Source organism: Aptenodytes patagonicus, chromosome 3 (assembly GCF_965638725.1).
Source record: "Aptenodytes patagonicus chromosome 3, bAptPat1.pri.cur, whole genome shotgun sequence".
Taxonomy (NCBI): Eukaryota; Metazoa; Chordata; class Aves; order Sphenisciformes; family Spheniscidae; genus Aptenodytes; species Aptenodytes patagonicus.
In genome coordinates, this window is record NC_134951.1 from 27,716,065 (window position 1) to 27,736,211 (window position 20,147).

At 34.6% G+C, this 20,147-nt stretch overlaps 2 protein-coding genes across 5 annotated transcripts in view; one reads left to right on the forward strand and one right to left on the reverse strand.

Moving 5' to 3' along the window:
• The window catches only part of MCPH1 (microcephalin 1), a 142,447-nt gene that overhangs the window by 59,086 nt on the left and 63,214 nt on the right, over positions 1 to 20,147 (forward strand). The window lies entirely within an intron of this gene.
• The window catches only part of ANGPT2 (angiopoietin 2), a 49,596-nt gene that overhangs the window by 4,482 nt on the left and 24,967 nt on the right, over positions 1 to 20,147 (reverse strand). Inside the window, exons 2-7 of one of the 4 annotated variants that reach the window (XM_076332908.1) lie at positions 17,984 to 18,139; positions 15,740 to 15,861; positions 13,743 to 13,975; positions 11,319 to 11,446; positions 3,035 to 3,136; positions 2,355 to 2,521 (exon numbers count right to left, since the gene is read on the reverse strand). In XM_076332908.1, the coding sequence (XP_076189023.1) occupies positions 2,355 to 2,521; positions 3,035 to 3,136; positions 11,319 to 11,446; positions 13,743 to 13,975; positions 15,740 to 15,861; positions 17,984 to 18,139 (908 nt within the window). Of the gene's footprint in view, positions 1 to 2,354; positions 2,522 to 3,034; positions 3,137 to 11,318; positions 11,450 to 13,742; positions 13,976 to 15,739; positions 15,862 to 17,983; positions 18,140 to 20,147 lie in introns of all 4 variants that reach the window. The other 3 variants (XM_076332907.1, XM_076332910.1, XM_076332909.1) reach the window with 3 other exon arrangements.

A 20,147-nucleotide genomic window follows, 5' to 3' on the forward strand; every position in this document is an offset into this window, starting at 1 on the left:
ACACAGGGCACTGAACTGGAGAGGCCATTACACAGCTATTACCGTGTTATGCTGAATTGGAAGGACTTGAAACCTCTGCTCCAACAGTATCTCTTTGGTGATTGCGTTTCTGTATCAAATAGCTCATCCTTCTCAGAGGTATTCTGTTTGTTTAAGGAGATGATCTAACTCTGAGGAGAACTAACTTGTCCCCAGACCAGTCTTCATCTTGCATGTAATTCTCTGCTTATAATAGAAGTTGTCTTTGGTAGTTTAACAGATTATTTTAACCCATTTTGTATTCCCTATTTGAAAATATTAAGGATAAATTAATTTTTATTCATTTAGGTTTCAAAAGATCAGCTCATTACAGATTTTCTCAAAAATCTCTTTCAAAAAGTTAAATATTCTGGTTTTTCTTAAGGTGAGTTCAAAATTCTGTAAGCCAATTTCTAACATAAATTGTATTAAAGGTTCCAAGTATAATGTATGAACCTAGGCTTGATTTTCAAATATAATTTGAAGTCTAATGTAAGCAGAGTATTATTCATTTATCATTATTATTATTCATTTTTTAAAAGTATGGCTTAGTATAACAGAAGATGCGAGGCAGTGGATGTAAATTGAAATGAGAGGTTCTGACTGGATATCAGGAAAGCTTTTTTCACCATGAGGACAGACAAGCAGTGGAACAGGTTGTGCAGTCTCCACCTTTGGAGGTTATCAAGACCCAACTGCATAAAGCCCTGAGCAACATGGCCTGACCTCATAGCTTTGACGTCAGGAAGTTTGACTCAAATGAAGTCTATTTTGATCTCAATTTTTCTATGAATCTATGAAATTTCAGTTTTATGACCCAACTCATAACCTTTCCAGCATTCAGAATGTATTAATGTTTTTAATGTAATGAAAGTTGCTCTTAACTGAATACTTAGTTTTTCTTCTTCTTCATAATGTTAAATATATTCTTTAATCTACTGCATTCTATGATGCATTCCATGTTTGGTTGCATTTTAAAATAAAGTATCCATTTACAGACAACCATCTTAGTTTTCAGTAATTATTTTTTAATATTGTAAGTGGACAAGGGTAATGACCCATTTTGCAAAGGTTGCCTTTATAAGTATTTTAAACCATTACTTTAAAAAAATCTCTGCTGTAGATTCTGACTGTTTCCAAATGAAAAAATATTTGCTTTGGAGTTGAGACAACTGTATACTACTAAGGCATTAATATCTAACGCTTTGGGGGAGGGAGATTCTGATAGTTTTGGATTGCTTTGCATATAAGACTTGAGTTGAAGTAACAGCATCAGTTCTCTCGAGTGTCAGACTGACCTTGTTTACAACAAATAGTTGCTAGAAATCTTGGAGAAATTAATCTAAATTTAGGCAATTTTTCTGTCCAGTCACCTAAGCTCCCTGAATCTGTAAGATTTTTATAAAGAAACACTTCCTGGACCATGCAGTAGGAAAGCATCTGTTATACTGTAGAGTCTCTGGTTTCTTCTATAACCAGTCAAACAATATCTACTGCATTTACAGAAAGCCTGGAGAATGAAGTATGAACTGCCCATATATTTCAGCTGTGGCTGATACTGTTTCAAAACATGTAACACTATGATACTATTTAAAATGTATAATGCTATGATAATATTTATTTATATATGAAGTGTTTATTTAAAATGTATGTTGTTTCCTATTTTAACCAAATATGTAAGAAGAAATTGTGAAGCTTTACATTTTACAGAACGATGGCAGCATAAGTAATAGGTCCATTAAAGTCTGGTGTTTAAATTGACAAGTTTGTAGAGCATGAGACGGGACATTTGCTGTTAGCTTCATTTTCACAGGTAGGAGTGTTATTCTTTGAGAATCCAAGCCAGTGAGTCACGGAAGGAGAAGGTAGCATTACCTCAGTGTGCTCTTCATGATGACAGAACAGCTCCTACTAGCCACTGACTTAAGTAGAAAATCTTCTTGCAGTACTGTTCATTTTAGTCATCCACCCTCCAGAAATGTATTTATTGCCTGGAATCAGGATTTGATAGCAACTGCAGACAGGTTCCTATTGCCCTGAATATTGTGCATTGCCATCTGCTGTATTGGCAAGCGTATACCATACCATACCATCTCTTCATCTTTGTGCATCCTGTGTGTTACACTCACCCAGTGTGCACTATTAAAATATACAATGTCTCCGTTGGGAAAAAATTTATTATTAAGACTGTTTTAAGCAATAGGTGAAAAATGGAGCAAACAATTTTCTGAGTGAATTGAAAAAACATATTTGTATGAAATAAGATCATGCATCTACACAGTCTAGAATGATTATTATCAGATCTTTTTTTATCCAGATCTGATTTTTCTGCTTACCTGTATTTTTGTTCTTCACTTGCTAGAGAGAAGTGTTCATACAATGAATACGCCTCATTTCCTTCCCAGTCTTTCAGGTGTATTTTAAGAACGTAACGCTTCTGATTAGTCAGTTGAGAAACAAACTCATTTCCCAGCCAGTACTCCCCAGCAGGATCACCAAATCCCTGTAATTCAAGTTGTATATTTAAATAGCTTTGTTTTGTTTTTTCTTTGTGTTTGAAATGATCACTTTATCAGTTTTTAAGTTTAATAGTTTTCAATCTGTCAACTAAGAATTTTACTGTGTCTGTGAGGGTTATAGATCTGTAATATTTCAAAAAGTTGATTTCAGCAAAGACAAACTCAGGAATCTGAAATAGTGAATCAATATTACTTAGTAGATTTGGAGCAGTTTCTACTGTTGCCACTAGAAACAAATATAAATAACTCAAAAAATGTGGACATATCATGGAACGGTTGATTGAAGAAAAGTGAGGTTTCTCTTTAAAAACAAACATCACACTTGCAAGTCTGCTTAGGCAAACAACTTACACTACTCTGATATTTCCTAAATGAACATCTAAGGACAAAGACAACTTCTAAAACCTGCTTACATTCTAAGGATGCTATTAATATAACTTTATTATATCAGATTTCAGATAATAACTAATATTAAGGCTTCAGAAAACATTGTTTACCATCTTGTACTCTTTCCATGTCCGGTGAAAGTCCACACTGCCATCTTCACGTCTCTGAATAATGGTCCAACCTCCTCCACCAGTCTCCATGTCACAGTAGGCCTACCAGAGTAAGCATGTAACAGCGTAAGGGCATGCAGTCATGGGAAAACAAAAATACAAAGCATGTACTTTGCATAATTCTATACAGTTGTATGTTTTAAAGTGTACAAGTGCAAAATGTGTATTAACCTAAAAATGTTGTTTTCCATAGCTTTCATACAAATCAGTTGTGGTTGTCCACAAACAAATGTGATTCCTCAGTATGTATCACGCTTAACAGAATACAAATGACACCTTAAAAATAGCTGATAGCTGGTGTTAAAGGAAGAAAAAAAAATGAATGTAGCTTCTGATTCTATACTTCGCTCTTGCACTGATATTTTTGTGAGTTTCCTGATGAAATACTTCTTCTGAAAGACATTTTCATTTCTCCAGCTTTTTTGTGAGAGATCCATTCAAATTTCCCATGGTTTGTCAGAGTTAAATTCAGGCAGTGAGCAATCTGAAATATGTTTTTATTTCCACTGGCATTGTCCAATACCTTTGCAGATGGTCTGTCCCCAAAATTAAATCTAGGTGTAGAATTATTATTCTCTGAAAGTTAAATCTTGAAGCCATGTTGTTGTATATACAGACTGCAATGAATATCTTACATTCTAGAACAAAAAAGTAACGACTATAGATGTTTCCAAATATTCATAAATCATCTTTGACTTTACCAAGTTATTGCTAAACATTTGAAAGGATTGACATGTAATAGGCAGTTCACTGAACTCAGTTTTAGAATATCCAATAAATGCATCCTGGCACAATAAAATTCAAGTTTATAGGTGACTTGTTCAGCCAAACTCCTTCTAGATTAAAACAGAAAGTGACTGAGTTAAATAGAATTCTAGTGTATGTTCACTGCAGTGTCAGAGATAAAAGGTATTACTGGGGGTGCCAATATACTGGGGAGATGCTGATGGAAAAAAAATCTTTTGAAAATTTAGAGGCAATTTTGGAGTGATGTTTGGGAGACATAGGGGATAAAATAACAAGAAAATCTTGTGAATATGTGACTATTTAGGACCATTTTTCTTGAGAAAGGATTTAAAACTTGCATCTAATTCTGCTTTTCTGAAACTAGCAGAACTTAAAATGTACATGTGTAAAGTCAGTGGAGCTAAGCTGGTGTAAAACAGTATAATGAAAGTCAAACTGAAATCAGTATCTACTTAAATTGCATGTTAGTACTGATACTAACTTTAAGAAAAATCTTAAATTTCTTGTACAAATATTCCTGTTTGGAGAATTCACAGTTAATGCTCTAGGCGCTCTCATTTGGAAGTTTGCGGGTTTTTTTACCACTTTCGGCCAAGATACTGAAGTTCTGAGTCTTCTTCAGAACTATTTCACATCTTTGTGAAGTTACAGTTTGAGTATTAAACTACATTAACTGCTAATCTGTATTCTAGATCTTTCATCAATTAAGTGAAGTTGCATCTTCCCATTTACAGTAGTGGAGCCAAAATTTGGCTTCTTACACTTTGATAGGATATTTCATCTGTACAGATTAATTAAAAAAACCAAAAAAACAAAAACCACACACAAAACCAAAGCACCACCTAGACCTAAGCGTTTCATTATGAATTTGGATGTTTCCTTCTTTGTTTAAAAAATCTCTTAGTGGTCTTCCTTCTTACCTAACTTATTACTGCTGCTTCTCACAATGTGCCTATAAATGCCCCAAATCATGACTGAATGACACTGAAGCTGTATGTCTCTTTCATCCTCTTCTATGGGAGATTGTCTTATCAGTGTTAGCAGTTAGCAGATTTGAGTTCTTTGAACTGTTAGACATCCTCGAAATTACTTGAAAAAGTATGACTTCAGAGAAGCCAGAGTTTCCTTCTGTCCTGTGGCAGTGTTTTGTGTCATTTTAGGAAGTAAAGTGTGCTCCTTACTAAGTTTTCAATATAGTTGGCTCTTTTAGGATATGCATGTATTTCTCTGTATGTGTATTGTACCTATGTTACAGACACACACACACATATTTCTCTAAATCAAGCAGGGTATTTACAATGCAAGCAGTGCCATATATATTGTTCAAAGGCATCAGACTTTTGAAGGGAAGGCAAGCCCTTAGACCTGCAAGTATTAAACACATCAGTGTTTCAATAGACTGTAACACATTGGAAATCCAGTGCAGATACTGTATTTTAAGGTTGTATCTAGAGTCTTTGTTCAACATCAGAGAATTGTAAGACATTCAATTGGAGATTTTTAGGAAAGATAAAAGAAAGAAGAAAAAGAGTTGGATTAGGGATTACTTGTTAAAGTATGTCATGTGAACGGAATTTAACTGAAAACAGCAACTTTAATTTGTACTGCTATACGCAATTCCTTGCACCTCAAAGCCTGTTTTTTGTTTGTTTTTACTAACCTCTGTATTTAATGACTGGTAAAGATATGGTAATAGTATAGAAATTAAATTTAGTAAAAATATTTTTTTTTATTTTTATAAATAAAAGACTGAAGATAAGGTATTGTAAAAGATGATCAATCTGTTTTAGTAAGCTAACTCATGTGATGTGTAATGCATAAGTGAAAATTAATTTCCACAGGAAGCTATGAAGAGGGATACTAGGGATAGGCTAAAGCAGATGCAGATACTTTTATTAAGCATCTCTGCGAGTTAAAATGCTGATTTAACAATGGTCAAGTATCATTGGTTGTAGAGAAAGTTGTTGACTCTGAAGCTTCACCCCACTGAAAGGACAGTATAAGCAGACAGACTGAGAATAGAACTGTTTCACCCTTCTCCAAAACATGTAGTTTTTCACTACTTAAAGAGGCTGGGTATTAATTTACATGGGCCACTGGTCCAGTCTCATATTGCTATTGTTGACGTTAATTGATGTTTTTGAATGTTACATACAAGTTCCTTGAGGTCTATCATCTAAATTTCACTTCAGCTGGAATTGTTACTTTGAAGTTGCCTTAAAATAGCACTCTATTTAGTTCTAATGAGATTAAAATATTCTCAAACAGTGAATGACTGTGAATCTTACGTAAAATATTCCTGTTATAGCCAGTATCCATTTTGTATGTGAATGGTAAGACATCATAAGCTTTTATAGACACTATAGACTCTTTGGGATAAATGCTGGGGTACTGCAAATTTGTTCCCAAAGGGAGAAGCAATTTAGTAGGAACTGAAACACATAATAAGAAATTGGAGAAATCCATAAAAATCTCATGTAGATTTTTCTTACCAGTAACGATTTTATAAATTTTATGTAAATTTGGGATTATAACTTTTCCACAACAAAAAATTTTATGTCAGTCATCTGTAAGTGCTTCTAAAGGATGCCAGTTTTTGGCCTTGGAAAGGGAAATCCTCTTCTTTCTTGGGTGGAGAGTGTGGCACAGGCAAAGGGAATGTACTGGCTACACCATCTCCTTCTAGTGTCATAGTAACTGTTTTAACAGGTGAAAAGATTATTGTTGTTTGAGCTTTCAGTGTATGGCTTCTAACTGTTGTACTTCGTGGTGGCACACTTGCTCCCTTGAACTAAAAAGTGAAAATTCTTTTTACCACCTATTAAGTAAGCATCATACAGTGAAATGTTTTGCTTTCAGGCTTGACTGGCAATGCAGAACCCTACCTTTCAAGCCCTCACACATGCAGCTGTGCTCATGAAATCATTCCTTTGCTTTCCAGATCATTTCCCTAGAAATCAATTATCTGACTAAACAAGATGAAAATACTTACTGTAAAACTAGGAACTTCAAATCTACATGCACACTTGATTTTTAATTTGGGAAAAATAAAGTCAATGAAGAAAAATGGCAGTAAAGATTACAGAAAGAAAATTAATGAAATAAAAGTTGATCTATTTTTATTTCTTTTACTAAAAATACTTAAGTGAATTATGTATATTCATAAGTAATTTTAAGGATGGAGATAGGCTATTCAGTAAAATGAAGATTAAGGAAAGGATTTGCTTAGTTTAAAATAAACACAATAAATTGCTATGTCAGTCTGCAGAGGGAACAATTTCTTCATGATATATATGAAAGATGAGGGGAGAGGAAGCATTTATTTGGACTATAACTTCTTTTTTAAAAATATCTTCATTATCCAGTAAAATGATATGCATATGAGGCTTTCTCTAACACTCATTACTAGAACAGAACTCTTCTGACCTTTCAGCCTAGCCTAGGTTTTATATTCAAAAGGAAGAAATGTAACATTTCATAAAACTAGTAAAAATAGATACCAAGATTAGGCAGGCAGCAGGAGTCTTCAAACAGATGCCAAAAAGAATAAAGAGATTAGCCTCTCAAATTACAGCAAATTGGCAGGGGAATATTTGATTTATCTTGTGAACTGCTTCAGTACTCACAGTTCTAGCAGCTGTAGCACTGTGAGAGTTAAGGTCAGCTGTTTATATTTTTCACCTTCAGCTGAAGATCAGCGCTGTATTTTTGAAAATGCTGTAAGGTACCTGTAACCAGAAGTTGTCCCTTTTCCAGTGATTATAAGCACGTAAGCTGTGAGCCATCGATTTGATGTCTTCACTGTCTAGGAAGCTGAATTTCAGAGCAAGTAGTTTTTCTTCTTTTTTCTTGTACGTTAGGATATTTGGGGTATAAGTGTTTTCAGACCTACCTTCTGAATGGTAAGGCTCTGGCTGAGTTATCAGGATGAAGATCCACTACAGTTTTTACACCAAAGCAAGTGCGCTTGCCACATCTGTGCAGTTTTCCTTTGCACCACTTTTGGCTGTTGTCTGAACACTTTTGAGTCATGATGCTCAATGATTTTGTATTCTGCTATCTCTAGCTCCTAGAGATGTGACTAGATAAGAATTGCGGTCTTAGTTTCCTTGTTCTGGAAAAAATAACTACGTGTGTGGTTTATAATGTAATTTAACCTAATACCAGTTACCAGTGAAAAAGACAGATGATGAGACTTCTAAAATTCACCAAAAAAACCCCTCCTCATCTGATTTCTTACTGTATCGGAGAAGCTACACATATGCTCTACAAATAAGCTCTTTAATGCTTGGGGTTGGAAACAATTTGTGTATTTTAGATGTAAGGTCCATGGCATGGGCTCCTTTTGAAATGACTAGCTAGTTTTTCTGGATGATCACTTTTTAGGAAAGTTATGCAAAACCATTTTTGTTGGTAAATTCAAACGCCCAAATCACTTTCTGCAAGACAGTTTTGGTTAAAAAGGCCTTGGCTTAGAATAAGTGTTGGTTCTGGGATGAAAATTCAGCTCAGCGGTGGTGGAAATGGGGAAGAGCATAGCCACTGCTTCAGCCACTATTTTAAGATTTGGGGCATGTTGGTAATAGTTGTGGTAACGGTTGAGCTAATACGTTAGGGTCATCCAGACTCAACTATTCTGCCTGGTTAAGACCAGGAGGTTAATCGGTTCAGGTAACTGCTGTAAACATGAAGCCATTGACTTTTCATGGGTTTGCCTCTGCCATTTTTCCTTGTGTCAGCAGTCTTTTGCTGTTTTTCCTCAGTGTTTTTAAAAGGACTTAGCTTTTGTCCTGGTGCAGAACAGGAAAGCTTGAAAGCTTGAAAATATTAATGGAATGAAATAATTGTTTTCCTCTCAGCTCTCGTATGCAAGTCTTTAGTTTTGGATTATGATGGGAGACAAATTAGTAAAGTGGGATCGGTTACAGATTACACAGAAGTTGTTTATAAGCCTGTTGGGAGGTCAGAAGGTGTTACAAGAGGAAAAGACAAAAACATAAACAGCAGTGCAGCACTTTTGGCAAATAAAAAAGGTCATTCTGTTTCCTGGTCCGAGTGGCCATCTACATCATAAACAGTTGAAAATGGTGTAACATGTTGATTATCCCTAAACCTTCACTTCCCTTGACAACTCCTCTTACGCCATTTGTATTTATATAAAAAATCTGCATCAGATTAAAACTTTTTAGTCTTTTACTTTTCATGTCATATAGTAAGTAAAACCTTCACTGTCTTTTTAAGTGTCTTTTTTGTTCTATCAGAAGTGGGCAGAATAATACTAAAATTCTTTAATATTATTAAATTAATTACTAATTTAATTAAATTATTACATTTTAACTACTTTTTTTAACCTAGTCAATTACCAAAATGGGTATTTTTGTTAGGTGTTTTAAGCCCCCATGTTCAAATGTAAAGCATTTAATATTTTGTAGTCTAGGAAATTTGCGATTGTACTTTTTTTTCAGAGATAGAATATTCTGGTAGGTTTTAGTTTTGTAGAAATGTGCGTTGCTCTGGCTCCTCAGATCATATAAATTGCCTAAACATTTATGGCTTTGAAAATGCAGTGGTAAAGTTTGACATAAATTTTCATTCTGTAATATGGCATGCACTTGTGTCTGCTTTTAGAAAATATGCATGCTCTTTATATTATATTTTATAGTAAAATTAAAACCAAAGGTAAAAGCTTGAGACAAGTAATATTAAGAGATTCAAGGAATGTAACCCTTCCTGCGATGTTGAACAAAGACTGCTGCAATCCGTTACTTTAGAGATGCAGTAGCTTGCATCTCCTTTAGCATTTAAAATTGTGATTGTAGATACCTATGCTATTTAAATACCATTCTGCTTCATGTGTAATAAAACACTTTATTGCATTTTATGTAACTAATTTTCTTGTGAAACAGATGTATGAATATAAACTAGACTATTCCAAAGGAAAACCAGCCTCTTTTTTTTCTTTTTCAAAGAGAAGCAGACTGCAGATATCATCGTTTCTCTAGATGGTATCTGCAAAAATTGCAGATTTTATGTATTGTATTTTATAGATCTTACCCAAACAAATTGCTTATTTCCTTTAGTTGAGAGCTTTGTAAGGGTGAAGATCACAAAGTCTGGCTTGGGCTAGATGAAGTTCTGGCGCTTCAAAGACTAGTGACTGGTGAACTTAATTTCTAAACCTTTGCTATCAAAACTTGGAAAAAAAAATGCTTTCTGTGTCAGAGTTTTAGCAATTGCTTTTCCACATGTGCCCTCATTTTTCTCTGCTTTTGTACATTTTCTGTTAGGTTTTTTTTCCTCAAGTATTTCTGATATAATAAAGTAGAGCCTTGGGAATTCCATAAAATACTTCCTTTTTTGTAAGGAAATGTCTATAATATGAAATTATAAAATAAAAACATTAGAAAATTATTTAGTGTTTGTCTAAGAAATATATTAAGCATTTTTGTTTATATTTGAACATCCCTTAGCCTCCTCAGTCTGCTGTGTCTGAAAAGTTGGAAACAAGCAAACATTCATCATTTGAGCCTCACTCCTCAGAATGCTCACTGCAGGTTTGGGGTCTTTATCCTCACAATCCACCTGGGACTTTCTCTCTTTCAGATTTTATTGTTTCAACTGATTTATATTGTCTGAAGCTTTATCACTTTATTTATTTCAGTAGGTGGAGCATCTCTGTCAGGCATCCAGTGTGTCATCCACTGAGTGCCATTTTTAGCTCAAGGTCTCTTCTATAGAGGTATGGTGTATTGCTTTAACTTAAATTGACGTTCAAGTTCATTTCAATTAAACACATAGGGGAAAAAATACCCATAGAGGAACTTAAACTGATCTAGTGAAACCACTGCAAACTCTCACCTTTTATTTAAATCAGAGCGGTATTTTCCAGGAAAGTCCTCAATGTTACCCAGTGTCAGTTGTGCTGATCTAATCGCTAATCTAATTGTTACACAAATGCCCTTAAAACTCTATGCAACAAAGAACTGGAACGAATACATGAGTCCAGTACTAGTAGATTGCTTACATGAGTACACATCCATGAGTACTCTTCCATGCCCCTGATTTTACCTCCTTTTGCCGCCTGAAGGGACTTGGGCAAATGAAGGAACTAAGAACTTAGAGGAGACAGGAGATTGCTGATCATGCAGAGCAACTGTGTTGGAGTTAAGAGATTTTACAAAGAAATTACAGTACTATATTGCTTTAATTGTGTTAATTATGTGGAAACAAAGAATGGAATTCTGGCACGCTGAAGTGAACAACAAAATGCTCGTTCATTTCAACTGAGCCAAGATTTCACCTGAAGGACTTTCTTTTTCCTGTAAGATACTCAGATCTATAAGTGATGAAATGCATATAAAAAAACATGGTAAGTAATAAACTTCACTATTAACTAGCCTTTAAAATAGCATATTTACCAGATCAAATATCTTTTTAACACACAGTATGCCTAGGTAGCACTTTATAGCCATCCTACCTTCTTTTCCTGTGCAGTGTTTGGAACTGTTAAAGTGTAGATTCCACTTGTTGTCAGTCCAGATTTGAAAGCTTCAGCACAGTCTTTGAAGCTGATTTGCTCCTCCTTAGCTATGAAGTTGTTCTTAGCTGCTAAAAATACAATAGAAATTGAAGGCATTAAGAGGAGATGGATAAAAGTTACTAAGAAGCAATCAATGCTGTAATCAGCTTAAAGCTTTGCAGTTCCGAAAAATATGCCTGGTCCTGAAAGAAATGACAGATCAAGGTATTAATTATGTGTGGTGTTACTTTATATTATTTAGAGACGTTATTCTGATATGAGTGTCGTTGCCTGATAGGTTGAAAAGTGATAACACATTAATATGTTAAATAAGAAAACTTAGGATATAGCATCTCATTCAGTTAAACAGTTTCTGCTTCCATTCATTGCCTTTGCTGGACTCTTACATGCATTACAACCTCTCCATGCATTAACTGCTTTTAAAAACATATCTTACTAGCAACTGATTATATTAATAATGACCTTTGGCCAGTACTCTAAAATTGTGAAATCTAACATAAAAGTTACGAAATCTTTTATAATACAGCTGACTGGAATAACTACTCTTACAAAGTTTTAGCTTGCCCCTGTGCTGAGCAGGAACAACTTTGTATGTACCAAGCTGAAGCTTGGTAGCTCAGCTCAACCCACTAAGGAAACATCCCTTCTGGAATTCATTTGTTTAAAAAATACATTTTAATATGCCTAAGCCTTCTTGTTTTACAGAACAATCTAAGGCTCATCTTTTTGTTCAGTGGAGGCTGGAATTTCCTGGCATTTCGCCTGCTGACTGGTATTTCATATTTGACCCTTTTGGGGTTGGTTCTGTGTATTTTCCCTTTTAATTTAATCTAACAAGCACAGCCAGTTAGTACAGTTTTAGGTGCCATATAAATATATGCTTATATTACAGTTGCTTATTATGTTCTTTCTAGCTTGCTTATTTGTTATTTACCAGTTTACATGCTTTGCCTTAAATGTAAAAATAACACGTTCAGTGTTTTAATTGCTTTTCCACACTCTATTGTTTGTATACTGCCTTAGAAGCTTTCCCTGCTAATTTTGTCTTTTTGGCAAACATTCATTATTTTTTCCACTCTGGGTTTAACAGTGTTGTAGCCAACATGACTTTGACTTGTTTACTTATTTGTGCACTAGCATAGCAGATAACATCAGCAGGAACATGTACAGCCTTGGTAATGGTATTTAAGGGGTAGTGTCGGTTATTAAGACAAAAAACTTGTCTTAATTTTACTTTGTTTAGAAAAACCTACAACATCATTATTTTGGACACTACTGAAGGAAGGACTTCTGAACTCCCTTTTCCTTTTTTGTGATACAACTTACAGTAATGTAGCATACTCCATCTATACTGTCTTTTAAGTTGTAATGACAGCTATTTTAAAATTTTCCTAGTATTTAATTTAAATCCTTTTTTCTGAGGTTCTATACGCTTGTGTATTTCCAGCCCTGAGAACTTTACAGGCAAACATGCCAGACTCTTTACTCTTTTATATAGAACAGCTGTACCTTCTTTATTTGTCAAAGTTCTGTATCAGACAGGAAATTCAAGGTAAGGAATTTGTTCATTTGTTTAAATGCTGTTTAGCCATAACCTCCAGCTTATGGTTTGTGGGGGGTTTTATGGAGCATGTGAATCTGCATAAATTTGGAAGCTATGCTTGGTGGCTATGATTTGTTGCAGCGCTGTCAGGCGTTTAGGGGTGAGGTTATTGCCTATAAAATTTGCTAGGCTGAGGGATTTTTAGGATGAATAGGGAAGCTTCAGTGAAAGACTGAAGGACTTTTGGGAGTATCTGCTGCCCTGGGCTGGTGCTTTCTGTTGTTTGGGGCATACATGGGCGCTAAAAACTGGGCCAGTGCTGACTCCTTTGCCTTTAATAGCCACTATAACTTGTCCTTTCTTTGATCAACTCTATGTGCATAGAGCAATGAGAGGTGGCAGAAGCAACCTTTGCGAGCCAGGAAGAAAAGCGACAGGCCTACATCATGCAGTCTAACCTAGATATATGGTCAAGGGAGTGTGTACTGACAGATGAATGAATGCCATGTGAGATGAATGACATTTGGCATCTCTGTATTTTGTCGAACCACTAGAGAAGTGGGCAGGCAAACCAATATAAACCACAGAAGATGAGCAAAATGTTGAAAAGAAACCACATAAATGTTGTGGTTGTTCCCTGCCTCCCCCGACCCTAAAAAATAGGTTAGTTAACTCAGATGCAGCATTGAAGGGGAAAAAAAAAATACTTTTTGAAAAGCAGAAGTGTGGGGAAACTGCTTGTAAGACTTTATAGGTAGTAATATACACAAATTAGGGAATGTCACTCAAATGATATAAACATGTCTGCTTTTACTTACAGTTTGGTGTAGATATCATAGTAAGCAAGTTATGAACAGTCTCCATCAGATCATGTTGCTGTTTTTGCAGAACTGAGTTGTTTACTGTAGCTGTAACTAACTGTTTTTCTAGTTCTTCTATAATAGAATTCTGTCTGGCTACTAGGACTTGAAGCTGATCTTTTTCATCTTTTATTGACTTCAGCTGAAGTGTGTGCTTGTCTTCCATCTCAAGAACTCTTTTTTCTAGAAAGCTAAATAAAAGATTACAATTAGGCTCCTCAGAAACAATTTTGAGCTGATGTCAAGAGAATCAAGCCTGTTGCAGAAGTTCCTTTCTTCATAAGTACTCAACTTCATTCTCTGATGCCATGCATGCAGTAGAAAGCTAAATGAAAGCTGAGTTTAGTTTGATATATATGCTTTAATTTATTATATAACTAATTAGTACATTAATAAACAACATTATAGAGTATAGTCTGTATCGCAGGCTTTTAAAGTGCAACAACTGGGTGTTTGATAATTCAACATTATGAAAGGAAAGATATAGTTTGGTCCTGAAAAAAGGATAGTAGTGCTAGAAGTACAGGGAGTACAAAATGGATTTAGACCCAAAGTAACCATTACTTATGAAGATGAAGTGTCTTGAATACCATTCTCTCAGACTTTAGGCATAATAGTGAAGGATTTCATATTTTTATCCTATTAAAAGATGAAACTCATTAAAAGATGATCCTTGGAACTTTTCAAACGTCCTGTATCATAATAAAATATATTCTTAACAGAAATTAATGTTATGGCATTAAGACAGGGAAACCTGCAAATAGTTACTTGAAGATGTGTTATCCATCTCCAGTTCTGGAGCTGGTGTAAGTAGGTGACTGGCTGGAAAATTATTTCATTGGCAATTGTTCTGATGCAGACTCTGAGAAAGTTGATGTTAAAAGATGCATGGCCGGAAGGGAGAAGTTCACCTAAAATCCATTACCATTATTGAAAAAAATCCTGAACCTTATAATTATGTTTCAAGCAGATTAACTCAATGTCAGATAGTCTTTTGTTAGGTGAGAAACAATGCTTTCGTGTTTACGTGGGTTTTACAAGTCTGCTGAGTTCAACACAAAAAAAGTGACATTTTAAAATTCAGTATTTACTTTGCTTTCCATTTGATAAGAATGCTTGTTTTTATTAAGCTGGTAGATAAAATCTTTAGGGAGCATATATAAATGTAGTAGAGTAGTGAACAAAAATGTCAAAACATGTCTCCTGTTTTTTTTAAGCTAATTCTTTCAAAATAAAAAGCACTTTGCACATATGGTTCTCATTGAAAAACACGGCTTTGAAGGAGAAAACTTACTGTTATTGCTGCTTTTAGATGTCTCTGTAAAATATTTATTGCCAAAAGTAAAATAAGACCCTGGTGATATGAAAATGAAACTAGCTGAAAAAAGGTGTGAGCCTTTGGACAACAGCCGAGTACAGAAATGGACAGGAGTAATAGTTGGTTATCAGTCTGAATTTCAAAAGACTGACTAGTAAGGAACATTGAATATGAGTAGTATTTGACTCTTCTGATCAGGTTAGAAAAAAGTTGTGGCAATGACCTGATTGTGTATTAGGATAGCTATGTACTACATGGAAATAACATTTTAGAGATGTGGTTGCACTGGGTTAGTTTGAGTCAGGCTACATAAGCCATAACTTCATCTGGAAAAGTCTAAAGAAGAATATGAATTGGCTACAACTGAAGTACTGAGAAGTATTTCAGTTTTAACCTTAAGTTCCCCATATAAAGGAAAACTTTAGATAGTGAAGAATTATATATAAACAGAACACAAGAAGAATAAACCTGCATGATTCTCTAGGCCTTAAATAGTATGACCTTTGTAATGAGCATAGCTGGGTGTGGGGAGCTTCTGTACAAGGCCTTATTTTCCTACCTGAGTACATTTGTTTCTAAAACCATTAGAAAGGCACTTCAGGGAATAGCTTTTTACTGGGTTTATAGGCAAACTTACCTGTTTTTTTCTTGTAATTTAGTTATCTCGTTGGTCTGATCTGAAATCTGTCTTTCTAGTTTGTTTGTTGAAAGAGAGTGTTCCAAAAGCTGAAGTTCAAGTCTGGTTGTCTGGTTTAATACCTAAATAAAATTTATAAAAATATTTGAAAATCAAGAGACTTCTTTTAAATATATTGTAATTTCTTCATGTTGTGAAATCATGCAAATCTCTACTTAAGCCTATAATTAAAAAAATATTTTTGAACACTTAATTTGGGCACAAATGCTCATAGAATTAGAATGAAGAATACAGAGTTGCACTAATTTTGTTGTTACACTAACATGTCATTGGGAATATTTCAGTAGTATGCTACATTTCTGACCAATGGCTGAGAGTTACTGTGTACTTTAGTTTTGCTGTCATACCTTCCCCTCTGTTACGATATTCTTATTTCATTACCGGAACTATTATGGTTGTTGTTCAGAGAATAATTTGAGTTGTTTTCTCAATCTGGTGTAGAAATAAAGTATTTTGCATCTCTCTCACTGGTTGAAATCTTGGCCCAGTCCTGAAATCACTAGGTAGTTTTAGCTATTTTCCTTAATCCCAGATTATATTTTAAAGTGTATATCATGTGACCACACTTCTGTCAACTTATTCCTTGCATTTTAATGTTACCTTTTCTATATGTATTGTTTACTGTCTAAATTTATTTGCATCTTTAAATGAAGAAATGCAGATATTAAGAAACATGGAAGATACTTTTTGGTTTGTATCAGATTGCATTACTTGAGGCATGTTTTCTAGAAATATTTTCTCATTGTTTTAGAACAGCTTTTTTTACTTCAGCAGAATTTGGCTTTCATTGGCAGGAAGAATTGATTACTCATGTCCTTCATGTTCAACAGTCATTCAGGACATGATTTCACACTTAAGTGTAATTGAAAACTATTGCCAAAAGTAAGTGTCCTTGAGAGAGCAATTGTTTGGTTAATTTCCTTATGTTGTTAATTAAGCCCTTAACCCAGTCATCAGTAATTTCAAGCAGAGAAGGAAAGTTACAGTGATGATTTTCTTCCTCTAAGCAGAAAATGATTAAATAATTTCCATAAAGACGTTACTCTGAATGAATAAATACATTCTCTCAACATGTGCAAAATACTGGGCTCCTGAATAATACAATCAGAAAGTTGAATGCGGCACACCTGTGAGTTACGAACTATCAGGTTATCAAAGAGTTCACAAAGGCTTGTTTTAGGTTAAAAAATGTAATTGAATCCTTGGATGAATTATACAGATAGTAAAATGTCTAACAAGGATTTTAGGTTTTGCATGCTATTTACATTATATAAAATGTTACATGCTACATACTATATTCAGTCTTTCTTTTGAAAGTTATAAATCTGAATTTTCCTACCATATTAGCAAAACTACAAATACACACCTTTCTACATGGATTGGGCTTGTCCTTAGAACATATTAAAATCTGCATTCTATTTCACAGAATGTCTTATTGTAGTTAATGCTTTTCCATTAACACAATAAATAAACCCATTACATTTTTTTGTTTGAAATCATTTAGAGAACAGTATGTACAGTAGGCAAGTTTACTTCTGTGTGAATATACTTTTCTACTAGCCTCCTTCTAATTCCTTTTTTTGTGATTCATCTCTTGTTTATTTATCCCTCTGATAAATAACAATACTACAGTGCATTGTGCTGGAAATGAACTGTTATCCCACTTCTAGTGTCTGTGAAAACGTTCATTAAAAAGATGCATTTTTATTGATAAAACATTTTTAAAAATACCAAAAAAATTAAATGTAAAAAAGCAATTAGCCTGGTAAGTAGAACAAAGGCAAAGTTTGAAGGAACCCTCCTTTAGCTAAGATCTGGTGGTGAGAGGAGAATAATCAACAGAGATATACAACAAGGGTTGTATAAAAGCATCCTAGTACCCAATTGATGCTTGGATATACTCTACTATTTTTAAGTACATTATCTTTAAAGATTAATATAACAATTGTCTTGCTGGACATACTTCAAATCCTGCTTTAATGGAAATCTTTCAAGTGACAACAGGGAGCTTGAGATGGAACTAAGTATTACCAAATACTAATGTTTCCTTAAGCTGGGTAGAGCTGTTGATTATGATTGATTTCTAATTGTTGAGCTGAATAGTCTAACACTAAACTGTGTTAAATGTATAGTTGTAGGTGTTTGGGACGCAGAAGCATTTTTAGGCTGAAATTCATTACTTACTTGTGCTTCAACATCTGTTAATTTGCGGGTCTGTTCAGCTGTTTGATTTAGTAAGTTTGTGCCTATTTCAATCATTACTGCAGTCTGGTTCTGCACTGCAGTTTGCTGGATCTCTACCATTTCTTTCTTCATACTGTCTTGGATGTAATTCTCAAGCTACATGGGAAAGGAAAGAGAGAAGACAGTTGCATTCTTTAAATGTTGGAAGGGGGGGTAGTACAGTAAGTCTGCTGGCTGCCTTGCTAAACAAATTTGTTCCTTGTCTGTTATACATTTATGTGAAGTTTCCCAACGTTAAGCTCTGTGAGAGGAAGGGCAAATATGACAAGGAATGTGTGGCCACCCATTTTCTAAAGGCAGGAACAGAGATTTGCAGGAGGTAGGTAGAAGGCGCAGCGGTGAGAATGCTTGTAGGCACTTGGAAGTTTTTCTGCCTTAGTGCTCCCACCATTGTAACCATCAGAGGAGCTTCACCAGCTTTGGCAGCGATGGGAATTTTTTAGAAGACAAAAGCTTATGAGTTTAGTCATCTTCCTGTATCTAGACTTAAATATTTTGAAAAGCATTTTTCATCACATGGCTAGAAGTCAGAGAAAGAGGTCAGATGTCATTTAACACTGTTATGTGCACATTTTTATCAGAGAGAATTTCAAATAAAGACATGAAACAGTAGGAAAACCTATAAATACTTTAAATACTTAATATTTAGGAATGCAAAAACTGGTTTAAATACTTGATTCCAAAGTAATTTCTATGTCTAAACTAATAAGGCTTTTTTTGGTAATCATTTTATGAGAGTACACTGCTTTCAAGGAAAGCAACGAGAAAATTAGTAGCAAGGAGCAAATTCAGTCAACCTTTCATGAAGTCTTTCTGTCCACGTCTGGATTATCCAAAAGCAGTCTGATTTTTCTCCATGCTTCCTTAATATCATTTTCTCAATAACTTTGCAAATATTTCATATTTCTTTCATGAGTCATTTTTTATGTTTGAACTCTCCATTAAAAAATCCTAGCTACGTGATTTCTTTTTTTTTTGTTGACTGAGGACATTTCTAGAAATTTCTAGAATCAAACTTCCACTTCACTCCAACGTTGTTCTAGCAAGACAACCATAATCATTTTTGAGCTTCATGCTGTACCTACAAAAAGGATACTAGCTAGGAACAAATAGCTAGTGTCATTAAGCACAAATTATAAACCACCACCAATTCCTAATCTAAGGAAAATGGTGAAACAGGTTGATATCTTGATTATATATATTTTTTTAAGATTATTTTGAGAATACTGTCTTGATATGAATAATGGCTTGTAGTGAGGAGGAGCTTTGAACATTATTGTATGGCAATTTTCCACAGCAGTGAGGAAAAAGCAGCTTATGATTTAATATTCTACCAAACCACTGTTCAGATATAGCCATTCTGCTTCTGATCAGCTAAAAATCAATGGCCAGATCTATCAAGTTGGAATGTTTCCTCCTTAAATATTACTTCAGCAAGGACTGGATTTTTTATTTCTGACTTCACAGTTGTTTTGTAAAAGTGACAAATGAAGAAAATAGGGTGTAGTAAGAAGTTAAAACCTCTACAACTGGAAGTATATTCTTAGTTTGAATTAAGCATTATTTCTTTTCGTCCAGTGTGACCAAACTTTCAAAGTAGTATTTGTGCGTTCACTCCATTCTCCCCATGCAGCTGGTAAACTGCAATGCACAACAGAGATTTCAGATCTGGCACAAGCTTTGACCCACTTCTGCTATACTACTGCATAAGTGTACTTCTTCCCAGATGTACCACAAGGATTTAAAAGTAGCCTTTAGACAGCCTTTAGGTGTTCTTTGCGTAATAATATTTTTGAAAACTAAAAGTGAGCATGCAATCAACTGGGTTTTGGTATGATAATTTAACATGGGTATCTTAAATTGCCATCACACTCTGGCAATTAGAGTTCTTCCCTATTCACAGGATCAGTTCTTAAAGTGATCCTTAAGTTACCTTACCTCTTCCTCCTGGATATTCCTCTCCCCCACCCAGACACAAATCTAATTTGACCAAACATGTTGGAAATTTTTAAAACTTTAGTGACATCTTTTAGGTCAGCTGCTTTTCTGTTGAAGTAAGATCAGTGGCTTTTAACTGTAGTAATGGTAAGACCTCTTTGGTCCT